This window comes from Apis florea, unplaced genomic scaffold, assembly GCF_048593485.1.
Source record: "Apis florea isolate Af1SG1 unplaced genomic scaffold, ASM4859348v1 contig_3203_pilon, whole genome shotgun sequence".
Taxonomy (NCBI): Eukaryota; Metazoa; Arthropoda; class Insecta; order Hymenoptera; family Apidae; genus Apis; species Apis florea.
The window spans coordinates 5,331,488-5,356,615 of record NW_028256723.1 but is presented as its reverse complement, the minus strand read 5'-3'; the positions used below and the strand labels follow the sequence as shown (position 1 = coordinate 5,356,615).

The following is a 25,128-nucleotide window of genomic DNA, read 5'->3' as shown; positions in this document are numbered from 1 at the left end:
CATATTATTACGCTAAGTTTGAATGAAATTATATTCTTGAAAAATATTTAAAACAAACTAAAATAAAAAATATATAATAAATATAATATAAAATATATTCTGAATATATTAAATCTCTGAAAATGTATTTACCCTCTGCCACACGAAGACGTTATGAACCATTGCACATCCACAAAACACAATGCCAAGACCTATAAAAACGGACGTGACGATTGCCGGTGTTGAATGAAACTGGATGAATGTGTACAATATCATACCTGAAAGCATTGTTAGAAATATTATAATATATATATTATAATAAATAGAAAAAACAATATTAATATGTAAAAAAAATATTTTAATTTCCTTAAATTTATTAAAGCATAAAACATTTTTTTTTTTTTTTAATAAAATTGGAATGCTTAAACAAAATTTATCAGTTTTACGATCAGCGATCGAAAATTTAAACGAAAACTATGTAACCTAAATTACATAAACTTCAAATTGAATCTCAATTTATTCATTAATGGTAGTAACATACCTATATTCTTAATTTAATTTCTTTAAGAATGAATTTATTAAGACTAATAAAAGATAATTATTTTGAATTTTTCTATAACAAAAATAACATTTAATGTACACTTTATGATTTATGTTCGAGTTAAAAAAAAAATTAAAGGTGAATACGACAACATCTCTTCCAAGAGATAAAATTTGATAGGATGAATAGCCTCTTACCAGTTAGAAAAACAGGAATGCTAATGAAAAATCCTCCGACAGCACATATCCGGCTGATGGATGATTTTTGCAGGTACTTGTTACTCCTAAAACAAAGATAAATTGAAGAAAAAAATGTTTTGCAATTCTGCGATAATTAAGCAAAAAAATTTTTTGAAAAAAAAAAAAAAAAGTGACTATAAAACATAACTAAGAGATCATATATTAACTATTGATTACTAACTTATTGAATAATTTATTTTATAATTATTCATATAATTATTGAAAATAAATTTGTATAAACAATATAAACGATATAATCATTTTTATAATTCATTTTTTTCTATTTTATCATTTTTCTTCTATCATTTTCTCTTTCTGTTTTTATTCATCACCATATTATCATAAACATATTATATATATTCGTCAAACGACAAAGCAACATTGCTCTATATAATTCTCCGCTCACGCACGTCAACTAACCCGACCGCAAACGATACTGGTAATTTCCAACAACCACAAACGATTTCACCGCAATTACCAGTGTTCAAGAAGTTTGCCGATTCCCTCTTAAAAGGCTCGATTATACATGCCAGATCGTAAAACGAATCATACCGTATAGATTTTCGATGGAAAAACATAATTTGTTTGGACATTTTCTGGTTGCGACTAATTTTCACGCGCTAAAATCATAATAACTGGAATCGAGGAAGAGTAAATTCTTCCTGGAATAATTCTTCTTGTATTCTTAGACATCCTCTTGAATGTCTCTTTATAACATTGTCGAGTATAGTCGTAAGTCGTTTTTATTTCTAATTGTACATCGATGAATGTCCACGTTTTGAGAATGGTAGTTTTTAGAATGTAGTTTGTGGATTTGTACGAATACAATTTGTTAAGTGTTTTATATTATATTTTAAATTATTATGCGCAAAATATGTCACAAAATTTTTGAATTTAATTTAATATTCATTAATATAAAAAAAATATGATGTCGATAGTTAATAATTTTATTATTGGTTAAATTTTCTTTTATTTCTTTTTAATTTTTAACTTAATTGTAATTTTTAATCATTATTCAATTATTATTAAGTTAGTAAATGATAATAAATAATTAAATGATGTAGTAAATAATACATATTACAAGGATAGGATCAAAAATACAAAGATTTAAACAAAAGCATATTTTGTCCAACATTGTTTAATTTCAAACATTTATTATTCTGCAAAACTGACAATATATATTTAGATGCGTATTGATTTTAAATAAGTTTCATTAAAATGAGGCAAAATAAAAAATTCTTAAGAAACCGTTGCGTCCATCCCTTTCGAGGTCGACGACCTCTTTGGATGTGTTTCAAGAACACCATACCAATAAAACATCGAGTTTTAGACTAATTCCTCGTTGATCTTTTCCGTGCACGTGCGTAAATTTAGCCTTCTGCGTTAGTTACTCTGAACGAACATTTATTTTCCGTTTTCGTTTTCTTCACAGGAAGAACAATCAACATCCATAATTAAAATTGTCTTATAAAATTAACGGAAGATCTATAGATGGCAAATGAGAAAAATTATTATACAATATAGTTTATCTATTTTATATATCTATCATATTTTATGTTATGATTTTTTAATTTACGAAATCATTTAATCAAAGAAAAAAAAATTAGTAGATATATACAGCTATTTATACTGCACACAAATTTGATCAATATATCTATTTACTAATACTGCAATAAATTTCCATTGCAACATTCCACGTTCCTTCGCCGCACCTTAAACTCCTCACTAGACTTATTTCATCTCAAAGTGCTATATAACTCTTACGACACTGATCAAACCTTAAATTTCATAAAATTCCAAGACTCTTTTAAGTATTCTTTAAAGAGCTAAAAATAAATTTTAATAAAAAAATTAATAATTTGTTTCTACAGAAATTAAGAAACATTATTATAAAATTATTTGTCACTCTAAAAAATTATCTTATAAATAAAAATAAATAAATACTATAAATTTCTATTAAGAATTTTTAAAATCTATATTGAATAATCGTATAATCGAAATTTGGTATACACAATAAATTTCAGTACGTGAGCTAATTGGATAGCAAAAAAGATTGAAAGCTAAATTTAGGGAGCATAGTTGATAAAGAATCGCGTGTCACTGCGCTATTAACAATAAGATTGAATACGCGATCTGAACAATAAATATTAGACGGTTCTCTGACCTGTATTTCGCATGCAACTTCGATCAATTTAGGAACACGAAAATTTCCTATAAACTGAATCAATTGTTCGAAATTTAATTCATACATTAATATTATTCATATAGGAATTCTCATACTTCATACTTTAATAATTAAACTAATAAATTATGTTAAAAATATAGATTATAATAAAATGGCTTATATATTTTTCTTTTTTAGCCATCAAAATTATTTTTCTTTTTCAAGTTTATTTTATTTTTTAAGTCTTGAATATTATAAATCATAGAATAATTTTATCTATGAGCAATTAAATTTAAAAATAGTTTTTGAAAATTGATTAAGTTATACATATATAAAACATATATTATAATGATGATATTAAATGAAACTTGTTAATTGCAACATCTTATGCAATTGCAATCAATAATATGTATATTTTAATGTATTAAAATTAATGGCTAGAAATTAATATGATGAGGACAATGAAGAGAGACTGTTAACAGAGACACAATATGGTTTCATAAATGATGAATGACGCACGCGCATTGTCTTTTGTGTTTAGACATGCGCGAAAGCTTTATTTATATTCACTACACGTGAAGTTTCAAGTAGGTTATGTTTACATTCGAAAAACTTTGAAAAGAAAGATTTATAATTTCTCAATCGTTATTTAAATAATGTTAATCGGAAATAATTACAACAACAATAATAATCTTGATATCCTTAAAAACAGAGTTTGAGTAAGAGAAGCTCATTTTACTTGCGAGTTGCATCAGTTGGCTATACGACTTACCGGTGACTTTAGAGGATAATACAGCGAGAAGGTAAAGTCTCCATTCAACGAGATCTCGTTGATCTCGCCTAAGCAGGAAGAGTCTGTCGGTCCTTTGATTTCGTACGAGTCTCTCTATTCACGATCGTGCGGAGCCGACTACAGGCGACGACACGGGTCCCCGACAAAACCGTCTGAGCCTATTCAACACGACGTCAAATAGTTTCACCCGAAGAGATGAATGAAGATAAGAATCGCCAGAACGTCTTTGCTTCGATAACAATAACATTTGGTAAATCTTTTTCTTTTCTTTTTTTTATTGGAAAAAGAGATTGTAAATCGTATAAGGAAATTATGTAGATAAATGCTGTATAATATCTTCGCTTATATAGAGATATCTCTCGAAAATCTTTTATGATATTGATTAGAGAAATTAGTATATGTTTAATATAAACAAAGACATTATTATTTTTAATATTAAATTCAATCATTTGATTTTGATTCATTTGATTATAGTGATTTAATACATTTTACGAAATCTTTGAATAATAACAAATCATTTTTAACATCTGAACAGATTCGTAACTTAACCTAACTGCATTTGAAAGGCTTATATATCCGGTCACAAGTCACGTGTTTTGCGCACTTCCAATTTCACTCACTTCCACTTCCTACATAAGAAACATTCGATAGGAATCATATCGATTTCAAAGAAAATCATTCATTGTTTAAAAAAAAAAAAATAGGAAAATAAGAAAAAAATAAATATCAATCAAGACAAAATTGATACTGAAGAGAAGAAAATTATAAAATAATATAATTAATATTAATAGATTATGCAAAATGCGTATTGTTAAATGAATAATCAATTTGTAGTTGTAAATCATATGCGAAACAGACTATCATAAAAAATTTATTCAGCCAATTATTTATCTATATCTAGTCAAATTTTTTTCTCATTAGAATTAGAATAGCGACTTTTATCAAAACCGTGCATAATAGAAGTGGTAATGTATTTATTGCAAAATCATTAGAAACAAAATATTGTATTATTTTTTTATTTGATGGAGAAGTGAGGTTAATCGACAACAAGTAATATAATTTTTGATCGATAAAATATGCTTCCTTCTTGATAATCTGTTTCCTATATTCTTTCTATACTCTATCTATTATTCTTTTTCCCAAGTTAAAACGCTTGACAAATGATAATATGTATCATTTGTCTATGAATCGATCAAAAACATCCCATTCTTCACACTTTAAATTGCCATAAGAAAAACAAAGTTGTCTGCTGCTTATAGGGGAAACGTTTTTCTAGGGGAAAGCAATCGAGAATGCGCGAAAATAGCATTGCGGATCGGCATTTCTACGGTATGAATTGTAAAACTGTTAGGCGGATGATAGATTATCCACGTGAACCGTACCAACTACCAATGACGAATCATATTATGTGTTCACATACATTCTTGACTCTTTTGATATTCTTCCTAGTAGTGATATGATCGTGTCATTAGAAATCAATATTAGAAAAATATGAATTGAAGATTAAAGAAATTTAAAAAGTATAATATCTATTTTATTAGAATATTATTCTAGCAATAAATTTACAAATAGCGGTTTTATCATTGCATCACGATACTGAACAAAGAACGAAAACGGCAGCTGGTAATACCAAACAACCTTCGGAATTTTCTTCGTTTTTAAATAAGTCTGAACGAAGGAAAGAGAGGTTTAATGATGTCGAAACTGAAAGGTGGCCATGGGTTGTTTGAAACGAACCACGACAACCGTTACGACCGAGTAGCACCTGTTCCTCTTCCTAGGTTACTGCAACTGAAGCATTGTGCGCTTTTACGAGTGTTCCACGATCATTTCCTGACACTTGTCCGTTTTTTTGCAGAGGATATTTGCTGGTTAATTAATGTCAATTTAGTTAATTTTTCATTCTTAAAACTTGTATATTGCCAAACAGATTTTCATAGAAATACGAATATTTGTAAAATTACTATTTCATTGATATAATATATATATATATAGTATCATTGAAATCCTTGATTGATTAACATAAATGTTTGACATGAAGGTTCTATATGAAATAGTGTATCCAAAAGATTACTATATGTCTTTGCTATAATATAGCATTCCATACGAAATCTGATTAGTGCAAAATAAAAATTCAATATATATGATATGTATCTGATTAAATTTTCGAAAATATTCTAGTTTATTTTATTTTAAAATTGTTATATGATTTGATAAATATGTGAAGAAGTAAATTAATGCTTAAACAGTATATATGTTTATAAACATATAAATATAATTCAACATAGTTTATGCACGAATTATTATTAACAAAACAAAAATAAATCTTAATTCATCCATTAGCGTTGTGTACTTATGAGTACTTTTGTCAATTATTCACACATTTATAAAGACATTTTGCTTGAATAAATAAACTAGAATCATAGATTACGTTATAAAATTTGATTTCACGATATTTTAATCCTCATGAAAGAAGTCTTTTATATTCAAGAAACGATTTATAACGCATCTATTTAAAAGTCTATTTCTCTTTGGTGTATTAAATTTTCGAGATATCAATCATGGTTACAAAATGTATAGGCGTAGAAAAGACTAATAGCTTTAGCACATCAATTTAAACATTGTATATTTAAAGATCACTACATTTATTAAAATATATATATATATATTTTTTTTTTACTTATTAAATTTTTTATAATTAATTAAGTTACATTGAAAAGAAACATTCATAAAATATTCACACGGGGTAAAATTACATTTATATCGAAAAAAAATTAAAATATTTAACATATAAAATGACTCAAATATAATAATATGAAATCTAGTAAAAAAATAATATTTCATCTATCAAAAAAAAAAAAAAAAAAAAAATTAACCATGCAAATTTTTTTAAAACTCTTCTCAATTTTGCTAATTTAACGTGAAAACATCAAAAATTATCGATTGCTGATCGGAGATTAATCGAAAAATAAATTACAAATATTTAGAGACACGTGAATTTCTCTTTCTCTTTCCTTGTTCGAATATTAAGGCGCAGTCATGGCCTGCCAAATTTATTCCCTTTCCCCGGTGCCCCGTGTCGGGGAAAAAAATTCCAGACGCCGGATTCGAAGGTGTGGAATGCCAACAGCCACGAAAGACTCTCCTATCTCTTTCTTAAGGAAAGACGAAGGGCCGCACGCGTATGCTTGGCCGCTCTGACGCACGAAGAACTGCCGTGAACAGAAACCAGACACGCCTGTAACATTAAACCCGGTCGTCGATGAAAAACGAACAAGACTTCCGCGACGGATGGGCTTTTTTAATGACAGATTCGAATCGCGGAGCTTCACGGATCATTCGAAGCTACGTTATGCCACCATCTTTTAAGTTGAGAACACATTACAGCCATTTCTCACAAATTAGCCGATTCGACCGCTAATTTTAGCACATCATTTTAACGTCCACTAATCTAACTATTCGTTCAAAGGTATGAATAAGTTTAAAAATGGACATAGTAATTCGATATTAGTTACAAATCAGTCTTTCTATACTATACTTTCTATACACAAATTTTTATCGAATTAATAATCGAATAAAAATTATATGAAAATAATACAAAAGAAAATAAGATGAAAATATTCATAATTTTAACGATTTTTAGATTTGTAGATAATTATCAATTTCTTTCGTATATATTATATATTTCGTTATTTCATTAATAATTATTTGTTTTCTTTTTTTTTGGATTCAATATTTATAATAGTTTATTGCAAAATAATTAAACAAAACAACTCGAACAGTCTCAGTAACCTATATGATCCTGCTGTTTAACCTAATTTATCCTATATATTTTCCCTCCAACTTAACCTTATCAACTTTTTTCAATCACTTTTCAATTCAAAATAAATAATCAATTTTCAAAACAATAATCCATTCAAACGATCTAGTACCAACAATTTTCACGATAAGTGAAAGTTTGAATCACTGAAGACATTCAAACATAAAAAAAAAAAAATCCCTAAGGAAAAAAAAAATATGCTTTTAATAAGAACACGCCATCTAGCGTCGAAGAATAGATCTTATTCGCGAGGCATTCCGTTCAAAGTTATTCGAAAAGTCTACTATGCTGCGTGTTCGGATTAGTAGCACTAGAGAGATCCCTTATCACTATTTAAGTAATGAGCTGGCACTTAACAGTGCCACTTGTCTTTCACTCTTCTTATATCTCTGTGATCGTCGTCATCGTCATCTTCCTTCGTATATATTCTTGACTTTTTTAGCCCTCTAGTCTCATTGTCAGAATTCGTAGTGTGGTGTGAGACGAGTACTGAAGCTTCGAGTGACAATGAGCAAGCGAAGAGGAACGACCGTCTACTACTGGGAACCGCCATTAAAGCTTGTGCTTCTTTCGGAGCACGTCTGCTATCCCAGAGGGCTTCTTTTCCTCTACTAACAATGCCACTTCGCAGACTTCGCAGTTATCTTCAGCCGGACGATCTTTGGCTACGGCTAGACGATGATGCGTATAAAGAAACGCGATCCAAGAACCCTCTTGAATTTAGTCTTTCGTTGCCAATTGACTCTTTGATGAAACGAATCAATGATTTTTTTTTTTTTTGTAAATTTAGAATAAAAACTACATTATAATATTTTTTTTTAAAAAAAGTTTAAGTTGGAATATTTTATATTTTTAATAAATTTATATTTTCAATATTTTTATATTTAATAATTTATAATAAAACATATACAATACACATTCCGTATTCAATACAATTTTGAATTGTTTTAAAACTTCTGAAACGAATCAAGAAAAACAATCAAAAAGGAGCAAAAATAAAAAAATAAAAGCAAAGGGAAAAAAACGAGAAACATACGTTGATACTTCAATTTTAATTGGTTACCTTTCGAATATACTATATTATATTAGCACAGTAACATCGTAGACAATTGTAAACGATAGTCATGATCACAACTGTCGCTGTAGAAATAACCGTGTCAGTAAATGATCGATAAGAGTTCAACCACATGAGCGTATCAATATAATGGAGGTTGTAACGTAACATTAGAATGTATGCAATCAATCATATATTCGATCAATTTTACATCTATGCAACAACATGTAATATAAATTTTATCACATTCGTCGAGCTATCAGTATGCTCGTTGTTACGTCATTTTATAGAATTAACGAATTATAAAAACATTTTAAACGAATTTTTTTATTACTAAAATTTAAAAAATTATCTGTAAAATTATTACTATATATTCTTGATTAAGCGTAAGATAATTTAACATTCTTAAATGATATCCTATATCTTTTTCTTTAATTTTTCACTAAAAATATATTAAATGATGGAATATATTCGACATTCTAAAAAAATTATTTTGAGATTTTTCTATAGAGTTATTAATAAATTCCCTAGGTAAGCAATGAAAATGAACAAAATATCAAAAGCAATAATCCGTCGAAATGCAAAAAGATAAAACAGAACAATTCATTACGTTAATAATAACAAGAGAAACGAAAGAACATTATTACATTTTTGTTTAAATAATTGTTATAACTAAAATTGAAGACAATATCATGAAATGTTTAGTGTTTATTTTCACGTTTTTTTATAATTATTGTTCTGCGAATGAATTTATTTCAATTTTAATTAATTTCTCAATATTGAAAATTAAAATATATAATTTATATTTATAAGAAGAAAACGAATCCTAATTTTAAAAAAATTTTATTCTAGACTTTTCATTCTCTTCTCCATAAAAGTCACTTTCTTTCTTTCTATTCTTTGTCCTAACCTATAACGGACTATCTCATATGAATGTACGTGAGAGACGGATAAAATTTTCTTGTCTTTTCTTGTACACTTAAAAACTTTATTACACGATAATGTTTGTAACAACTTAATCACGAAGCAATATTCACAAGAAACTTCAATCACATAACGTTTTAAAAAACAAATATCTTTCCATTTGTTGAATGGCATATGACATTTTCCCGCGCGAATCAACTCGTCACATAATAAAAGATTCGCATTGAGGGAGAAAAAAAAAAGAAAAAAAATAAACGAGACAAAAAGAGCGGAATTAAACAACCAGAGAGAAAACTCAAAATGGCATGTCCGGGGTCGAGAGTAATCACAGTGATTTGGCCGACGATTTCGGTCAATCTACATAACTTAACGCGCCTTTCCATTCGCTGGTAATTAGAGTCGGCAATGCTTGCTTTGTCTCAGCCGGCAACGAAAAGAACCGATCCAACCACCGATAAGGAAACCTTCGAAAAGATTGGATCTTATGGAAGAGTATCCCCTTTAAAAAAGCTTATTTGTTTTCAAGTTGTGCGACACAGAAAAGAACATACCCATATTCTCTTTGTAATTTTATCTACATATGTATTCGATCATCGTTCTTTTTACACATTTTTATGTATAAATTTGTTGGTAAAATTATCGATTAAATGAATTACGCATGAAAAAAAGGAACATGAAAAGAAATTAGAATTATTATATCAAGAGATACAATTATGTATCACATACGTATATGTAGCGAATGTATTAATTAAAAATTCACAAAAAAAAGTGAAATCTTAATTACACATTCGGAAAATAAAATAGATAATAATACAAAAAAAAAAAAAAAGAAAAAAAAACTATATATAATGACACATGGACCATGACACGTAAAAAATAATTTTCATTTTCAAAGTTCGTATTAAGAAATATACATTATATACATTATATGTATTGCAATATTATGTTTAAATGCGTGTTTCGTCGGTAAAAACGGAATACGCAGTCAGTGAATATATATGTCGACTACAGGACGTGAATTTTTTGCGTTTCATCTTCTAGACCGCGTGAGAAGAAACGTTAGAGAATCTCTGATATATCAGGATACGGGACACTGCGTTTGTTCCAGGCATATACAGATAGGCCACGCATGGACGAATGAGAACTCATAATCCGGTATATAAGGATAATCTTGATTGAAGATGTTGCTAGTAACGTGAGATTATAAAAATTAATTGTCGTTCAACCGCGAATCCTGCATATATTCTTATCTTTTATTTTTTCTTGGACTACTGGAAAAATGCTATCGTTGTACGATTCTTTTTAACGATTAAAGTCTTTTTATTGCATTATATTTTATTGAAGTTTACAAAGAGCAGCGTGTGGAAGAATGATTTTTTATTTTAATTTAATATATATTACTTTATCTCACATACTTTATTTTATGCCTTATTTAATAAATTAAATTATTTTCATTTCATAATTTGACTCGTCCTATTCAATGATTTAACTAAGTTTGATGACACGATATATTAATACGTTTTATTAAATATGCTTTTCCGATCATTTTAACTGTAATATTATTCCGGTAAAAATATATATAAATATTGATCTTGGAATTACGAATGAATATGGATAAGATAATAATGAAAATGATAGAAAATTGTTATTAAACTTGAACTCAAGGAACACAATTAGCAACAAAATGGCATTTAAACGTGAATGTTAACGCGCAAAAGAGTATAAATAAAAAAAAAAACATCACTCACCAGTGCCCTTGATACGAAGTCTTAACAAGCTTCACTGTGAAGAGGAACTGTATAGCGCAAACGAGGAGACAACAAAGATTCAAGGAGAGGGCGAGGGCGCACAGCGCCAATGTCACCTCGTACACAATCGTATACTCCTCCGGGCTGATCAGGCTACTCGGCGTCACCGTTAACGGTGAAATCTTCAGCAAGAAGATTAACGAGAGTAGTGCCAATAATAACGACACCAGACACAACAAGCCTAAACTGGTCAACGTCTCTTTCGCTCCGGACTCGTGGTCTTTGTGATTCCTCGATAGGGACGAGGACCAGGAGGCGTTCAACGGGAACGCCGTGGAACCAGCACCGGTCAACTGACCGCCGACAGTCGTACCTTGGAGAACAGGTGCAGGTGAAGGTGTCGTCTGACTGGGTAACCTGGACAGTCTTGAAATATCGAAGCCTCCATTCGCTTTAGGTCTGCTATCTTGATGCAACGGCACCTGGGATACTACTGTGTGCCCCAAAGTCGACAAGTTGTTGTTATTATTGTTGTTGTTGTTGTTGTTGTTGTTGTTGTTTCCACCACCGACAGGACTAACACTATTCACCGAATGCTTCGACGTGGACAACGTGGACAAGTTAAGGGCATGGGAATGATTTAATCGTTGGGACAGATTGTTCACGCTCAATTGGGAATGATTCAGAGGGTGTCTGTGAGTGGACGATGGCGTCGTGGCAGCTTGATGCACGTTCCCTCTCTGATGGACTACAGAGTCGTAAACGTCGACCCCCCGTCCTTGGCTTCCTGTTCCACGAACGTTGCTGCTTTGGTTGTAATGAAGGTGTTGCTGCTGATCCTGTTGGTGACTGGAATGATGGTGATGATGGTGGCCGCCGTGCAACGAGCCCGAGCTCGCTTGATAATCATTGTGCTGGTGCCTGGAGCCCGCTGACGACGGTTGCCCCGTCAGGATGTGTTTCAGCATTACTCGATGCTGGATTGTCAGAAGGAAGATTGCCCCTCTACATGGCACCACGCGGCATTTGTTTTGTCGATATTGGAAATTTTTTTTTCTTTTTAATTATATAAAAAATTTTTAAAAATTCTTTCTTTCTTTCTTTCTTTCTTTCCTTTTTCTGATTAGTTACACGTTGAATTTCTGTGCGATTTTTTTCGTTTTTTTCTTGGTCCTTTCTTCTTTTACGAATTTTTCAACGCACGAATAGGTTCCTGGACTTAGGGAGTTGCTACACACCAGCTCCACCATGGCGACGGCATTCAATAAGCAGTCTACATCTCTAGCTACCTTTCAGCTCATGCCTCGGAATAGTTTAGGTGAATTACTTCGTAATGAAGCATGAGGACAGGGGCCATCGTCTTTAAAGGCATGATTATCCTATGATTCGCTTAAAGAATACGTTATCTTACTCTTTTAATAAATTCTAAATAAAAAAAATTATTGTACTTAGGTAAATACTTGGTCCCAAGAACCACTTTATTTTGGTTCTTTGATTGACGTTTTTATTAATTAAGCATTGAATTATATACTCGTGCATAAATATCTTTTTCTATCCATTTCTCGTTAATAAGTTTGTCGTTTCAGCTTCTATTTACAACTCGTAAAAATTAATTCGGTTCTTCGCGACGGGAGACGTTAATAAAATCATTGGTATGAATCATGAATAATCACACCAATATTTTTCTGCGATTATTCGTTTCTACCTCCAAGAATTTATTCGCGCTCTCGAAGAGCAAAGGCAACGAGAGCAGTAATCATCGATAATATATTTCTTTTTCTGGCTGATTCGTTTCCTCTTTTTTGAAAATGATCGATGGGTTTGTTTCCTCTTTTCTTGCTTTCAAAACTTGAATCTTGAATTTTAACAATCGGTTTTTCAAACGGTTTCTTAAAGTCGAGATTTTTAACGTTCGATCTTCAGCCTCGCGTCGTTAAGGAGGAGGAACGAGAGCACAGGAAACATAGTCGGCGTGAGCATGATTAGATCCGGTCCGCCCGATGACCTTGCTAGTGAGAATAGCGGTTCGTTAAGGTGGTTGCAGCCTTGGTCTGCTTCTATGTCCAGAGAACTCGTTAGCCGGCATGGCTTCCGAGATGCTCCTCCTGGAACAGATTGAAAGAAAATAATTAATCGATTGTATGTATATATATATATTTGAATCGTTAAAAAAATAGTTAGACAAAATTAAAACAAGGGAATAACGATTATTTGAACCGTTCCAGTTGTTTAATTTTTCTAAAAGTTGGAGAATATTCGTTAATTTAATTTTATTGAACAAAAATAAAATTCGCACTAATGCCGCAACAAAAAAAGAAACAAGCGACTGATTCCCATCATTTCGTTGTATTCCGTATGTATACATAATATTTTAGATAGAAGCCTGTTATTAATTTCGATCATTGTCCTAATTGGTTGAATATACAAAAATCACATTTTCAACCGACCAAAAACTGTTTCCCACGCTTCGAGCTTACTAACTAATGTTTGAGTATTTATTTGAACGATTGGGCAACGTAAAACCCTTCCAATGTTACAAACCTATTCGAGGTGTTTAAATTGAACAGTACATATTAGAAGTTAAAAGATAGAATGATAAAGTGTGGAAACGCATTTTATATAAAATTTTATTGTTAAATTAAATAAAAAAATATATATAATGTAAAATGCATTGTTGTTTATGCTAAATATATGTATAGATGGAAAAAAAAATATTTGAACAGAAGATACATTATAGATAAACTTGTTCAAATCGAGTAATTTTCTCGAAATATGTATTCCTGATCTGAAATAACGTTTTTAAAATCTTTCGTTTCCATATAAAATAATTATTTCATATGGAATAATTATAATTATTAAGTTAAACCGAAAACGTTATCAGATCATAATCTTATAAAGTGCCATTTACTCAAGTATAAGAGTCAAACAAACAAGCGAATCGTCACGATAAAAAAAAATTCGCTCGAATACAAAAGAATCTTTTACGACCTACTTCCTTAAGTAGTAAGACGGTATATTTTCCAGTCGTTAACTCCCTCATAATAGGATTTAAAGTGCACAGATACGAAGCTGTAATTTTTCATTATTAAATTAGGACTAGTTACAAAATTGCAACAAATCCTGCCTATTCGCGTTTTACATCATTACGGTGATAAGTACTGACTTGGTTTTTTTTACACGCGGATCATTTTTATTTTACACAAAATTTCAGTTATTAAATTTGTAAAATAATTTTCGAAATGAATATTCTATATAAATGAAAATAAAAAGTTTAAAAAAGAACACTTCAACACTTTATTCCTATTATCTTTCCTATCCTAAATTTTCTACACTGGCCAATACTTAAAATTACATCTCCTGTTGTATCGACCTTCTTTAAAGTTTCCCGCGGCAAGTTGAACACGCATCGGGTATCTTCTCTCTCTTTTTTTTTATCCCCACTCCCTTTCTCTTTCTGACGGTTGAGAGAACGAGAATGCGCAAAACGCACGGATCACGCAAACGCTTCACGATCTACGAAACATCGCGTGAAATCACCGATCCGATCTCTGTGTGCGTAGTACGCTATAGGGATAACGATTAAATCGACAGGATATACTTTATTGGCTATTCCGTTATTACAGGCCTATTATCTGTGAAGAAATAGTCATTAAGGATCGATGTACACAATGCAACTATGGACTGTCGAAAACGCTTCTGTATTGCATCCACAACGTGATCCAAGGTTTAAAGATTTTAATATAAATAATATAATTTCACCCATCATTTCTTCTAATCAAATTTTTTTCTGAATTTTATGTTTCTAAATTTTGATTATTGATGGAAAAAAAAGAAAAAAAGTTTAAACTTTCCACGATCTTTATTTCTTTGTTGACAAACCATCTATCCTTTGACTTTCGAGTTACAAGTTTCAATTATTCCATTCAAAAAAGCAATCCATTCAAAAGGATTATATACAAGGGCTAGAAATAGTTTCTCAAGTAGTAGTTCTTTTCAATACCGTTACATCCGGTTGAAGACTCGCAACGCTCGAGTTAAGGACGCGTCTCGGTCGGAAGATCGAAATTATTTTCTATCGATCGATCGATGGAAACGCTGCACGCGAAGACACGCGAATCTCGATGAAATATTAATTGTCCTTCGAAACGTAATAATGTAACAAGCAAGTTTTCGAAGTGATAAACTTAGTATTATTATAAATCCGATAGATACAATTTTCTAAAATAAAGAAAATAATCAATGGAATTATGAATCACAATTCATTATTTTCATCTTTCGTTCGTGGAAAACTTTTTTATTAGAGTATTCATAAACATTTTGGAAATTCATAAAAAAAAAAATATATACTTAAATACATTGCTTATATTACATTTTTTACATTAGATCATCACATTAGATTTCATTACGATTAAAATATATAATTATTTAGAAAAATTTATAGTTATATTTTTTTCTGAAGTTTTTTCCAGACAGAGAACTTTCTATAGTATTTAATATTTAAATATTTATTATCCCTGTGCTTGTCTTGTTTTTTTAAAAAAAATATATTTAAATAGATTCCTTTTTTATCGACATCACATTTAATTTCATTAGGGATTAAAATATAACTATCTATTTAAGGAAGATATAGTTATATTTTTTAGCAAAATCTTTTCCGGCTAACAGATAAAAAATTTTCTAGAACACTTAATAGTTAGATATTTACAATTAATAACATCTTTCGGTAAGCGATAAAAGTTAATGATATAACATTTATGCTCAAGTAAAAACGATAAAAATCGATAAAGGTGTAAAAGAAATAGCGTATTCTAATTGCCGGATATCGTTATCATTATTAGGTAGATAAGGATGGTATAGGTTAGCTGAGAACTGCCATTCGTGATCATTCTCCATTTACGTTCCAAGATCGCAAGTTTGATAGTCAATGTTTCTTTTCTATTTATTTCTGTTGAATATAATGGCGTGGAATGTTAGGCGAATAAAAAAAATATATTGCGATCAAACGAAAATGAAAGTTGATAAATATTTTATTGAAATATTAGAATTTTATCACTATGTATAAACTTTAGCTTACGTTATTTACATTACTATTTCACACGAAAGAGATATAATAGAGATCAATTTCTCAGCTTCTCTACTTTTATTTAAATTTTCCATGTTGCCTCATTGCACAAACCGTATATCATTCGAAGCGTCCTTCGTCACTGGAATCCCACCGCGATTTTGAATTTTGACTATGTAACTTGATTCGATCCCGTGAATCCTCTCACCATCACTCCCTTCTTCCCTACGTTCCAGATCATGTGGCACAATCTTGAACCGCAGGAACAAGCAGAACAGGGTAGGGCACGAGGAGAGGATTTACTGAGAGAGAGAGAGAGAGAGAGAGAGAGAGAGAGAGAGAGAGAGAGAGAGAAATAGAGTAGAGACCGTTGTCAATAGCCATACTTGACTCATAGAAACGGGTTCCGCTCGCATTCCGTATGTCCAGCCCTTCGTTGGTCACACTGACTTCGTTCAACCTTAGAACATTTTCTTTTTCTTTTATAGGAATTTCTGTAAACGTAGTATACGCGTGCACATGCGCTACCGCGACAAAGATCACGACAATTCTACACATTTAATACTGGAGAACAAATATAATACCTGTATAATATGTACTACTTCACTAAGTAGAGAAATGTACTAGGCTATACTACTAAAGTCATAAAAGTCAGTAATGAAATCGACTTTAAATAATTTTTAAAAAAATTTTAAAACTCCATATTGATTTGATATTTTATATTTTATAATTATTTTTGTTATCGTTTCTTTTCTGATTTTATAAAATCAATTTTTATATATAATAAAACTTGAAAAAGTCAAAACAAAAGAGATTCTAAAAAATATTAAAAGATGTAATATTAATGCAAAAATATGTTGAACTTAAAGATTTAAAAAAATTATAGCTAAAAATTAATTAAATGTTGTTTCAAATATTGTTTTCATTTTGTTAAATAACAATATTCGAATTTTCATTTCAATAATCAGACTATGTCGATCGAAACCAGGAAAAGAGCGAATCAGATGAATCGCCTATTGTTGATTATCTGCCAAATTCAGCTATAACATAGCGAAAATGGAAACTTGTTTCTTAAAGATTTTGGTGTGAATCATCCCAATAAATTTTGACTAAAATATGAATATATAGAAGAAACGAAAAAATTCGTAAATTCGAAAAGAAATACGACAGATTCCCATGCGATTTACCGACCGACTTTGGTTATATAGTAGTTCAACCTCTCGCGTATTCTGACCGGCTTCTCTTTAACTTAACAGCAATATATGTTAAATCGATGTATAAAGTGAGAGGTTTCGTAAGAGAATCGACGTGTCCTCCACTAGAATAATGAAGAGAGTAGCCGACCAACGTATCCAGCCATGAAACGAATCGGTAGAAGATGAAGATTGGAGATTACATTCTTTCGATTCATTTCTCGAAACGGTACAGACCATGAATATATGTATATATACATATATTGCGTATATTCGGGGCAAACGATTGTGCGCGCCACGTTTGCAGAGAAGAGGAATTAGATAGTTGCCAGAATCTGGAATTCTAAGCGTGCGTACATAACCTATACTTTTCCTAATTTATATAACATTACATTTGTACGTGTTATTTTTATATTTTGAATGAAGATCTTGAATGAGAATGTTATTGTAGTTTTGATCTTAATTATTTGTTAATTCAAAGACTTCGGATTACGTGGATGTACATGAAATTATGCAAAGTTTGAAATCGTTAATATTGATGTTGTGTGTACATGGAAGATCGATCGTTTAATAAATCGAAAGTTTATTGAAAGCTAAAATTACTGTATTATTATGAATCAGTCACAGAATAACACAACAGAGCAACAATGTGTCATTGTTTTTTCTATGCCGTTTGACATTTTAAGGTAAAAATTAAGTTGGCTCTTGTTTGCGATTGATGCACGTGCAAGTAATTCTGAAATATACCCGGTGAAACCTGACGCGCGTCACTTTGATAGTAACAGTTATATGTGCATATGTTCGTGTAACTGTTCTTCAACTACGGAAAGTGGAAATTGCTTTAAACTTTCCTTAAGATCTTCACTTAATAAGCGACAATCGATTAACAATAATAGAAAGAAAAATAAAAAATCTATATGAAAGTAATAAAATTAAAAAATCATAAAATAAAATAATAAAATCATGTCATGTGTATATTTGAATATTCTATCAATTCAAAATTATTGAATTTTATTTATTTTGGATTAATTAATAAATATAACTTGTATACCGAATTTATAATATCAATAATAATATAATGATACGATAAAAAAATAATATATGTATATAAAGATATTTTAATAAGAAATGTCTTATGAGGTCGAAGAATAAAATGTATAAGAATAATCATCATTCGTAAGTTAGCACACGGATTCAAGAACGTTTACTCCCGCACAAATAGTTACCAACACATTTAAAGTCGTCATTCAATCACTTTGATTTACGTACATACTGAAATTTTCATCTTTTATTCATTACTTTCCGGTTATTGTTTGAGAACAAATACATATATGAATTGATGAGAAGAACTTGTATAATTTTACCAAGCGAAAGTTAAATTTCCATCTGTAACTAACTTTCTTATTTTTTAATAGTAAGTATGAAAATAAATAATATAATAGTATATAATAGTATTATTTTCATACCTTAATGATAAGCATGAAAATAAATAGATTTCAATGAACGAAATACAAACTTCTTCATTTGAATCCGGTTATCTTATGGCCAACTGTTAAACAAATCGCCAATTTGCGATCATTAAACGACGATGATATGAACACACGACACTTTCTATATTTTTTTTTTCTATTTATTTTTACAACCTTTTTCAATAACGTATTTTTAATCATTATTTCCCTGTTCCCACATAATTCCATAATGATAATTTTTTTCTCTTTCGGTTTATACTTTCTACTAGAGAAGAACTTAAGCTCGATGAAGAATTCGTCGAAAAACAATGGCGGCGGCATTCAAGCCGCATGTGTTCAGACCATGTGATTTACACCGGTCTCCGGGCCATGCATCCACCGGCTGGAATTAAATTACTTTCTACGGGGCGTTCGCCTTTCATGAAATCGACGCGATCCCTTAACAGCGGCAAACTTATTATCAACGATACACACCGGACGTCCGTTTCATTAAACCGCGCCTAAGAACTTGACGTGGGTAAAACGCGGGCTTATTTCAGATCGTCTGGGCAATAATTAAGCATAATTAATGTCTCGAGTAATTGGACAGGGAGATGCTGACCAAAGGAGGTTCCCAAAATCAGGATAAAAGGCCCCCATCTGGTTTGAAATGAGGAAATGTTCTTCTTTGGGAATTTTGTAAAATTAATCGGTTAGTTAGTTGAGCGTGATAATATTGAAGAAACGATGTGAACGTAGTTTACGAAATATGGAAGTTAATAGTTTTTATTCTTTTTTCCTTTTCTCTTTTTTTTTTATACATAATTATGATTATGATTATGAATTTTTGAATAATGAATGGATACAAAAAGAAATATAAATTGGAATTTGTTATTAATAATTTCAACAATGAAAAATGTATGACTTAAATGATTTGAATTAATTTATCAATGTCACTAAATTATTAAATTTTAAACATATACTTATAAAAAATTGTTCGTTCTACTTCAAATCACAAATATGAATATTTTCTCGTATATTCGAACGAAAAATATATGCCAAGTCATAAAAATAACAATATAAATAAAAATATTATTATGACGAAAATGAACTTGAAGCAATTCTGTTTTCTATACATAATTCAAGCATAATATTGTGTATACTCACTTTACCACTATCCTTTTCCATGGAGTCACAAATTCTAATACAATTAAATTGTTTTGAACAACTTGTCTATCGGCAACTACTATCATGAAATGTAGTAGACGGAAATACAAAAAGAGAGGATAAAGAGAAACCATGGAGAGTGAATACATTGAAAATCACAGTGCAAGGCAGTAAATTTGTTAAATTGGATAAAACTAGCTCGTATAGGACTTCACTCGTCATCAAAGAAACCTCGCATGCTACGGTAAGCTTACTAATAATTTTAGTAACAGTCTGTCTGTATATCTAGAAAAGCTGCTCTAGAGTAATTCAAGCCAACTTTTGTTGATTTCTTTATCGTCTCACTAGTGACGGAAACTTGTTTTTTATACTTGACATTATAAAGCAATTGTAATTTCAACAAAATTTATCTCTATATTATCTTTAATATATTATTTTATATTTTTTATTTTTATATAATTTTATAATTATAATTTCATAATATATATAGTAATTTAAAAAGAAAATTTAAAAATGACTGCAAATAGTATGTAAAATTGATTAGATTATAACAAAGATGAATAATGCTTTAAATTGCATTTGCAATAGATTGCAAATCATAAATTATATATTTTTTTTAAACAACGTTTATTTAAAACAACTTTATACAAGTATTTCGAGATATATATATATATATACATTTTTTAAAAAAACGAATTATATAATATTTGTTTTATCATAAGAAAGTTTTATTTCTACGTGAGTTTAAAGCTGATGAATGATCAGAAAACACGCATATTCGTGTGTTTATCGTGTGTAGAATTTTTTTAATATTGTTAAAATTGTTTATTTTCAATTTAAGCAAATTTAGAGCTATTGCTCTAAGTTGCAATCTCTTATCTCTGATTTTGTAATAAGAATTAGTAACTCGTAACTTTTAATCTATTTTTTGTATTTATAAAATGTGAAATAAAAAATATATAATTAAAAATAAATATTTTTATTCATTTGTATAGAATATAAAAATTCCTTATATTCGTTTCTTATATATTAACAATAAAAAAAAAAAATAAAGCTTAATTTAAATAATAAATAAAATCAAAATTTTCCAGAAGACAAATATTTAAAATATTTGTAAATACGTTCGTAATAAATGAAAAACAATTTTATTTCTACACAGGAGCACGCGGTTCGATAGAATTAATTATTACGAAACAGCTCGATAATGAAATTTTTTTTTTTTTTTTCGAATACCTCGAATAGCTTATACTGTTGCAATCATTTCGTCTGAAGGAAATACACGTTTCAAAAGCAGTAATGACATGTTTCGTTTCAAGGTCGCGACGACTCTATGGCATCCTGGAGTGCCGAGAAGAGAAAAAAAAAATCTCCGCAACGCAGGAAATTTACACTTTGAAACCCGAGATTCGATCCGTGCGCTCGACTCTGTAATATAATGCACTAATTAATTTTTCAATTTCCGCGTCCTTTTATTTCATAATACTTTCTTTTGATACGGAAAAGAGAAAATACTTTCAAAAAACATTATGGAAAGTTTGATACCAAGCGACTTTGCAACCTTGTAACCTATAACGTGGAGGTCACTAAACGTGAAACAGAGCCCTCTTGTATTAACCATTACAACTAATCGTAGGCCTTCCTTGATTCCTTCTATTTTAACACAATGTTACTGTTCTCATAAGGTATCCTATACAACCAAGTATTCACGGAACGAGGAAAAACGCGTTTTCCCCGAGCAGCCAGCTGGCTTTCATTTGCCTGTAACGGGAAGTGAACGACGTAATAGGAACTGGAGGAATCCAGCAACGATGAACTGCAAGGTCAATGATTTTCCGAGCAGACCGATGAACTTGCCTTGCGCATAAGTACATACGTGCACTACAGAAGATACCAATACTGGAGAGCAAGTGAGAAAGAAAGAGATAGAGAACGAGAGGAGGCAAGGTCGTTGCCTAGATAACAGTTGGAAGGTACAGTTGATTTCAATACCTGGAACCAACCAGCCACATGTATTTAATGGAAAAGGGAAAGAAAAGAATGTTTGTGCTATTATCATTAATTACGATATAAATTAAATTATTTATCGGTTAGCTAGTTTCAAAAATAGTATTTTTTCTTTTGTAGAATATATTACGAATTGGTTGGAAATAGTTTAAAGGAAATTTCAATTGGACAAAGAAAATTTTTTCAAGGTAATTATAAAAAAATGTTGGATAATTTATCCATTGTTTTTTACATCATTACACCATTGTATATTATATGAAATTACGTGAACATATCATCAGTTTACCATTACTGATATTAATATTTCTTAGATTAGTGAAGTTTTTGTAATGTTTTATATTTATAATTATTTATTCGAGACATATACATATACTATATGTATACAATAATGCACATACATACAAAACACAGCACAAAATTGTGCCAAAGTATACATTCGACAAATATGAATAAAAAGAAGCGACTTTTATTAGAGATTTATTATATGACTATGGGATAAATAGTTTTGAAAACGAGTACAATATGTATAAATATAAACAAAAACGGGAAGATGTGAGAAGAATCACATTGTTGAAATGATTATGTGAAATTCAGTAGAAAAATATGCTCAGAAATGATTTCGATGCATTTTATCTGCTGTAAGAATCAGCAGGTAACAACGATTTTCCTTCATCTTTTATTTCTTCTTTCTTCACTCTACCATCTTCTATCTTGTATTTATTATTTTATCTTTTATGTGTACAAATGTAATTTTGCAATTACATATAACTGAATAATTTTGTGACTATTCGTTATAATAATATATTATTATCAAAAAATAGTAAAAAAAGAATATAGATAATGCATAAAAGAGCCATCGAGTATTTTATTTAATCAATAAAAAATGCTTTTAATATTGCCGATTTTGTTTGGAAACACATTAAATTTAAAACAGAGGAGAATAATAATAGAGATGAGATTAAAATTATAAGTTTTTCTTTTATTATAATTTATATAATAAATTATTTGTTATAATTTATTATTTATACAATTTAGTAGTATTGATTTAATTGTTGATACTGATATTATATGTTAAATGCATGATATTGTCAATAATTATATTGTTATTATTATAGTATTATGAATTGGTATTGATTACAATCGATTAATATAGATATAAGTATAGTTTAAGTTTCGAATCAATATTAATTATGCGTGGTATTCTTAAACAATCAAATATTCAAGTTCTAATTGTATCTGCCATACTTTAATGATTACTAAGTATCTATATAGAAAGATCGTTGATAATAGTTGTTAAATGTAACAAGTTATCACATCGTTTGTGAAATGAATTTAAATGTAATGAAAGATATCATTATATTAATGTATTGAATAAAATCAAAAAGAAGAAATGAAACAATTTTAATCAATCAATGTGAAACTTAAATAGAGAAGGAACAAACGAAAAGGAAGCGAGTCATCAGCATGATATCTCGACTTATTTTCTTTAGTCCGGTCTACACGCGGTCAGGAAGGACGAACAGGACAACGAGTGATGTAAAAGAGATGTAACTACAGGGCGCCTCTTCTTCCTTCTTTTTCCTCCTTCTCTCCAGCCCTGTTTGCGGCGTCTTCATCCCCCTCCACTTTCCTGCCCCTCTATCGCCATAACCACTCAACTCAATGTTTCTTTCTTCAACTTTCTACTTGAACAGATCTCGCTTTCTTTCTGTTTCACATTGGTCAATTCGAAGGAAGCATCCAGCAGTATTTCTGGCCTGGTTGAATTTAACGTAGCAGGTGCTTGCTGAATGGACACTGGGTTTTGCTTCTCTTCGTTTCTTCTAATTCTTCACTGTCTCTTTCTCCATGCTTTCTTATGTCTTCTTCTATATTAACGCTTCTCTATCTATCTCAGTCTGTATCAGCGTTTCCCAACAGTGTATTCCAACAAGCCCATTATGTTTTATAATAGTAGAACAAAAAATTAAATTATTTCCAATGATAGTTCTCTTCTAATCCATTATATTCCATATAAAATAAATAACAATAGCAATATGAATTTCATTAGCTACTTATATTGTTGATAAAGTTACGTATATGTAAATGCTTAAATATATTTGTAAACATTTTGAATTATATTCATTATGAATGCTATATATTTTTATTTATTTCACTAATCAATTAAAAAATATACAAAGATTTTAATAAACAAAGAATTTAATTGAAAGACTATTTGATTGTAAATAATTATATAATACAATAATAATGTTTTGATATTTATAAACTGATTTTTATTCCAATAAACACATTCAATCCTAAAATTGCATATATGCAATTTTATTTTCGAATAATTAACTCGATTACTTATTAATAGTTACTTATAAAAAAAAAAATCACTTTATACTCAAACAAAATATAAAAATTTGATTTCTGCAAATTATTTTCAAGTTCAAATCTTAGAGACATTAAAAAAATTAAGAATAGCAAAACGATCAGTGAAGCTGATAAACATGTCGCACTGCCCGGTTTCGCAAGCGATTGTTCGAAAAAGGTAAGAACTGTCCGGCAGTGTACTCGTGATCATTTACAGAGAGCGTCATTCTCGTTGACGAGCTTTCGCGTTACTTCTTTTTCTACCGCGGCGGCCTTCCATATCCCGGCGTCCCATCGAGAAGTCAATGCGCGCACGAACGCGCTAAGCAAAAAGGCCGTCTGCGCATGCCAACGAATTTGATGTAGTACAATCTTTTGTTCATTGGTTTCTAATATCTTAAAACGCGAATAGAAAGATAAGAACATACGAAATGATCTTTAGTAAAATTTTTATACAATCAAAAAATTGACTTTTCAAAAAAATTTTTATCCAAAATTATAATTTCCTTATACATCCTTAAAAAGTAGTATACTCAAATAATATGATTTGATAATGTTATACTATTCTATCTATATTCAATCTATAACATATACGAAGATATTGTATTATAAGTAGATTTTTAAATATATTATTGTA

General features: G+C 29.9%; 1 protein-coding gene and 2 long non-coding RNA genes across 6 annotated transcripts in view; 2 read left to right on the top strand and 1 right to left on the bottom strand.

Annotated features, from left to right (window-relative positions):
* The window catches only part of LOC100867932 (uncharacterized), a 31,502-nt gene that overhangs the window by 3,900 nt on the left and 2,474 nt on the right, over positions 1–25,128 (bottom strand). Inside the window, exons 1-4 of one of the 2 annotated variants that reach the window (XM_086911293.1) lie at positions 20,133–20,277; positions 11,263–13,367; positions 718–803; positions 133–257 (exon numbers count right to left, since the gene is read on the bottom strand). In XM_086911293.1, coding sequence (XP_086767419.1) covers positions 133–257; positions 718–803; positions 11,263–12,230 — 1,179 coding nt within the window. In that variant the 5' untranslated portion in view covers positions 12,231–13,367; positions 20,133–20,277. Of the gene's footprint in view, positions 1–132; positions 258–717; positions 804–11,262; positions 13,368–20,132; positions 20,278–25,128 lie in introns of those variants that run through there. The other variant, XM_086911292.1, reaches the window with a different exon arrangement.
* LOC147657170 (uncharacterized) lies at positions 3,388–5,239 on the top strand. Its single transcript, XR_015293032.1, has 2 exons — positions 3,388–3,966; positions 4,993–5,239. It is a non-coding gene; the product is annotated as an uncharacterized LOC147657170 (long non-coding RNA).
* Positions 17,328–24,765, top strand: LOC105735534 (uncharacterized). Of its 3 annotated transcripts, XR_015293024.1 has the most exons (5): positions 17,328–18,203; positions 19,256–19,499; positions 19,576–20,376; positions 21,815–22,102; positions 22,257–23,066. It is a non-coding gene; the product is annotated as an uncharacterized LOC105735534 (long non-coding RNA). The 3 variants fall into 3 exon arrangements; XR_015293026.1 differs by having other exon boundaries at positions 17,328–18,931; positions 19,256–20,376; positions 22,257–24,765; XR_015293025.1 differs by having other exon boundaries at positions 17,371–17,866; positions 19,256–20,376; positions 22,257–24,765.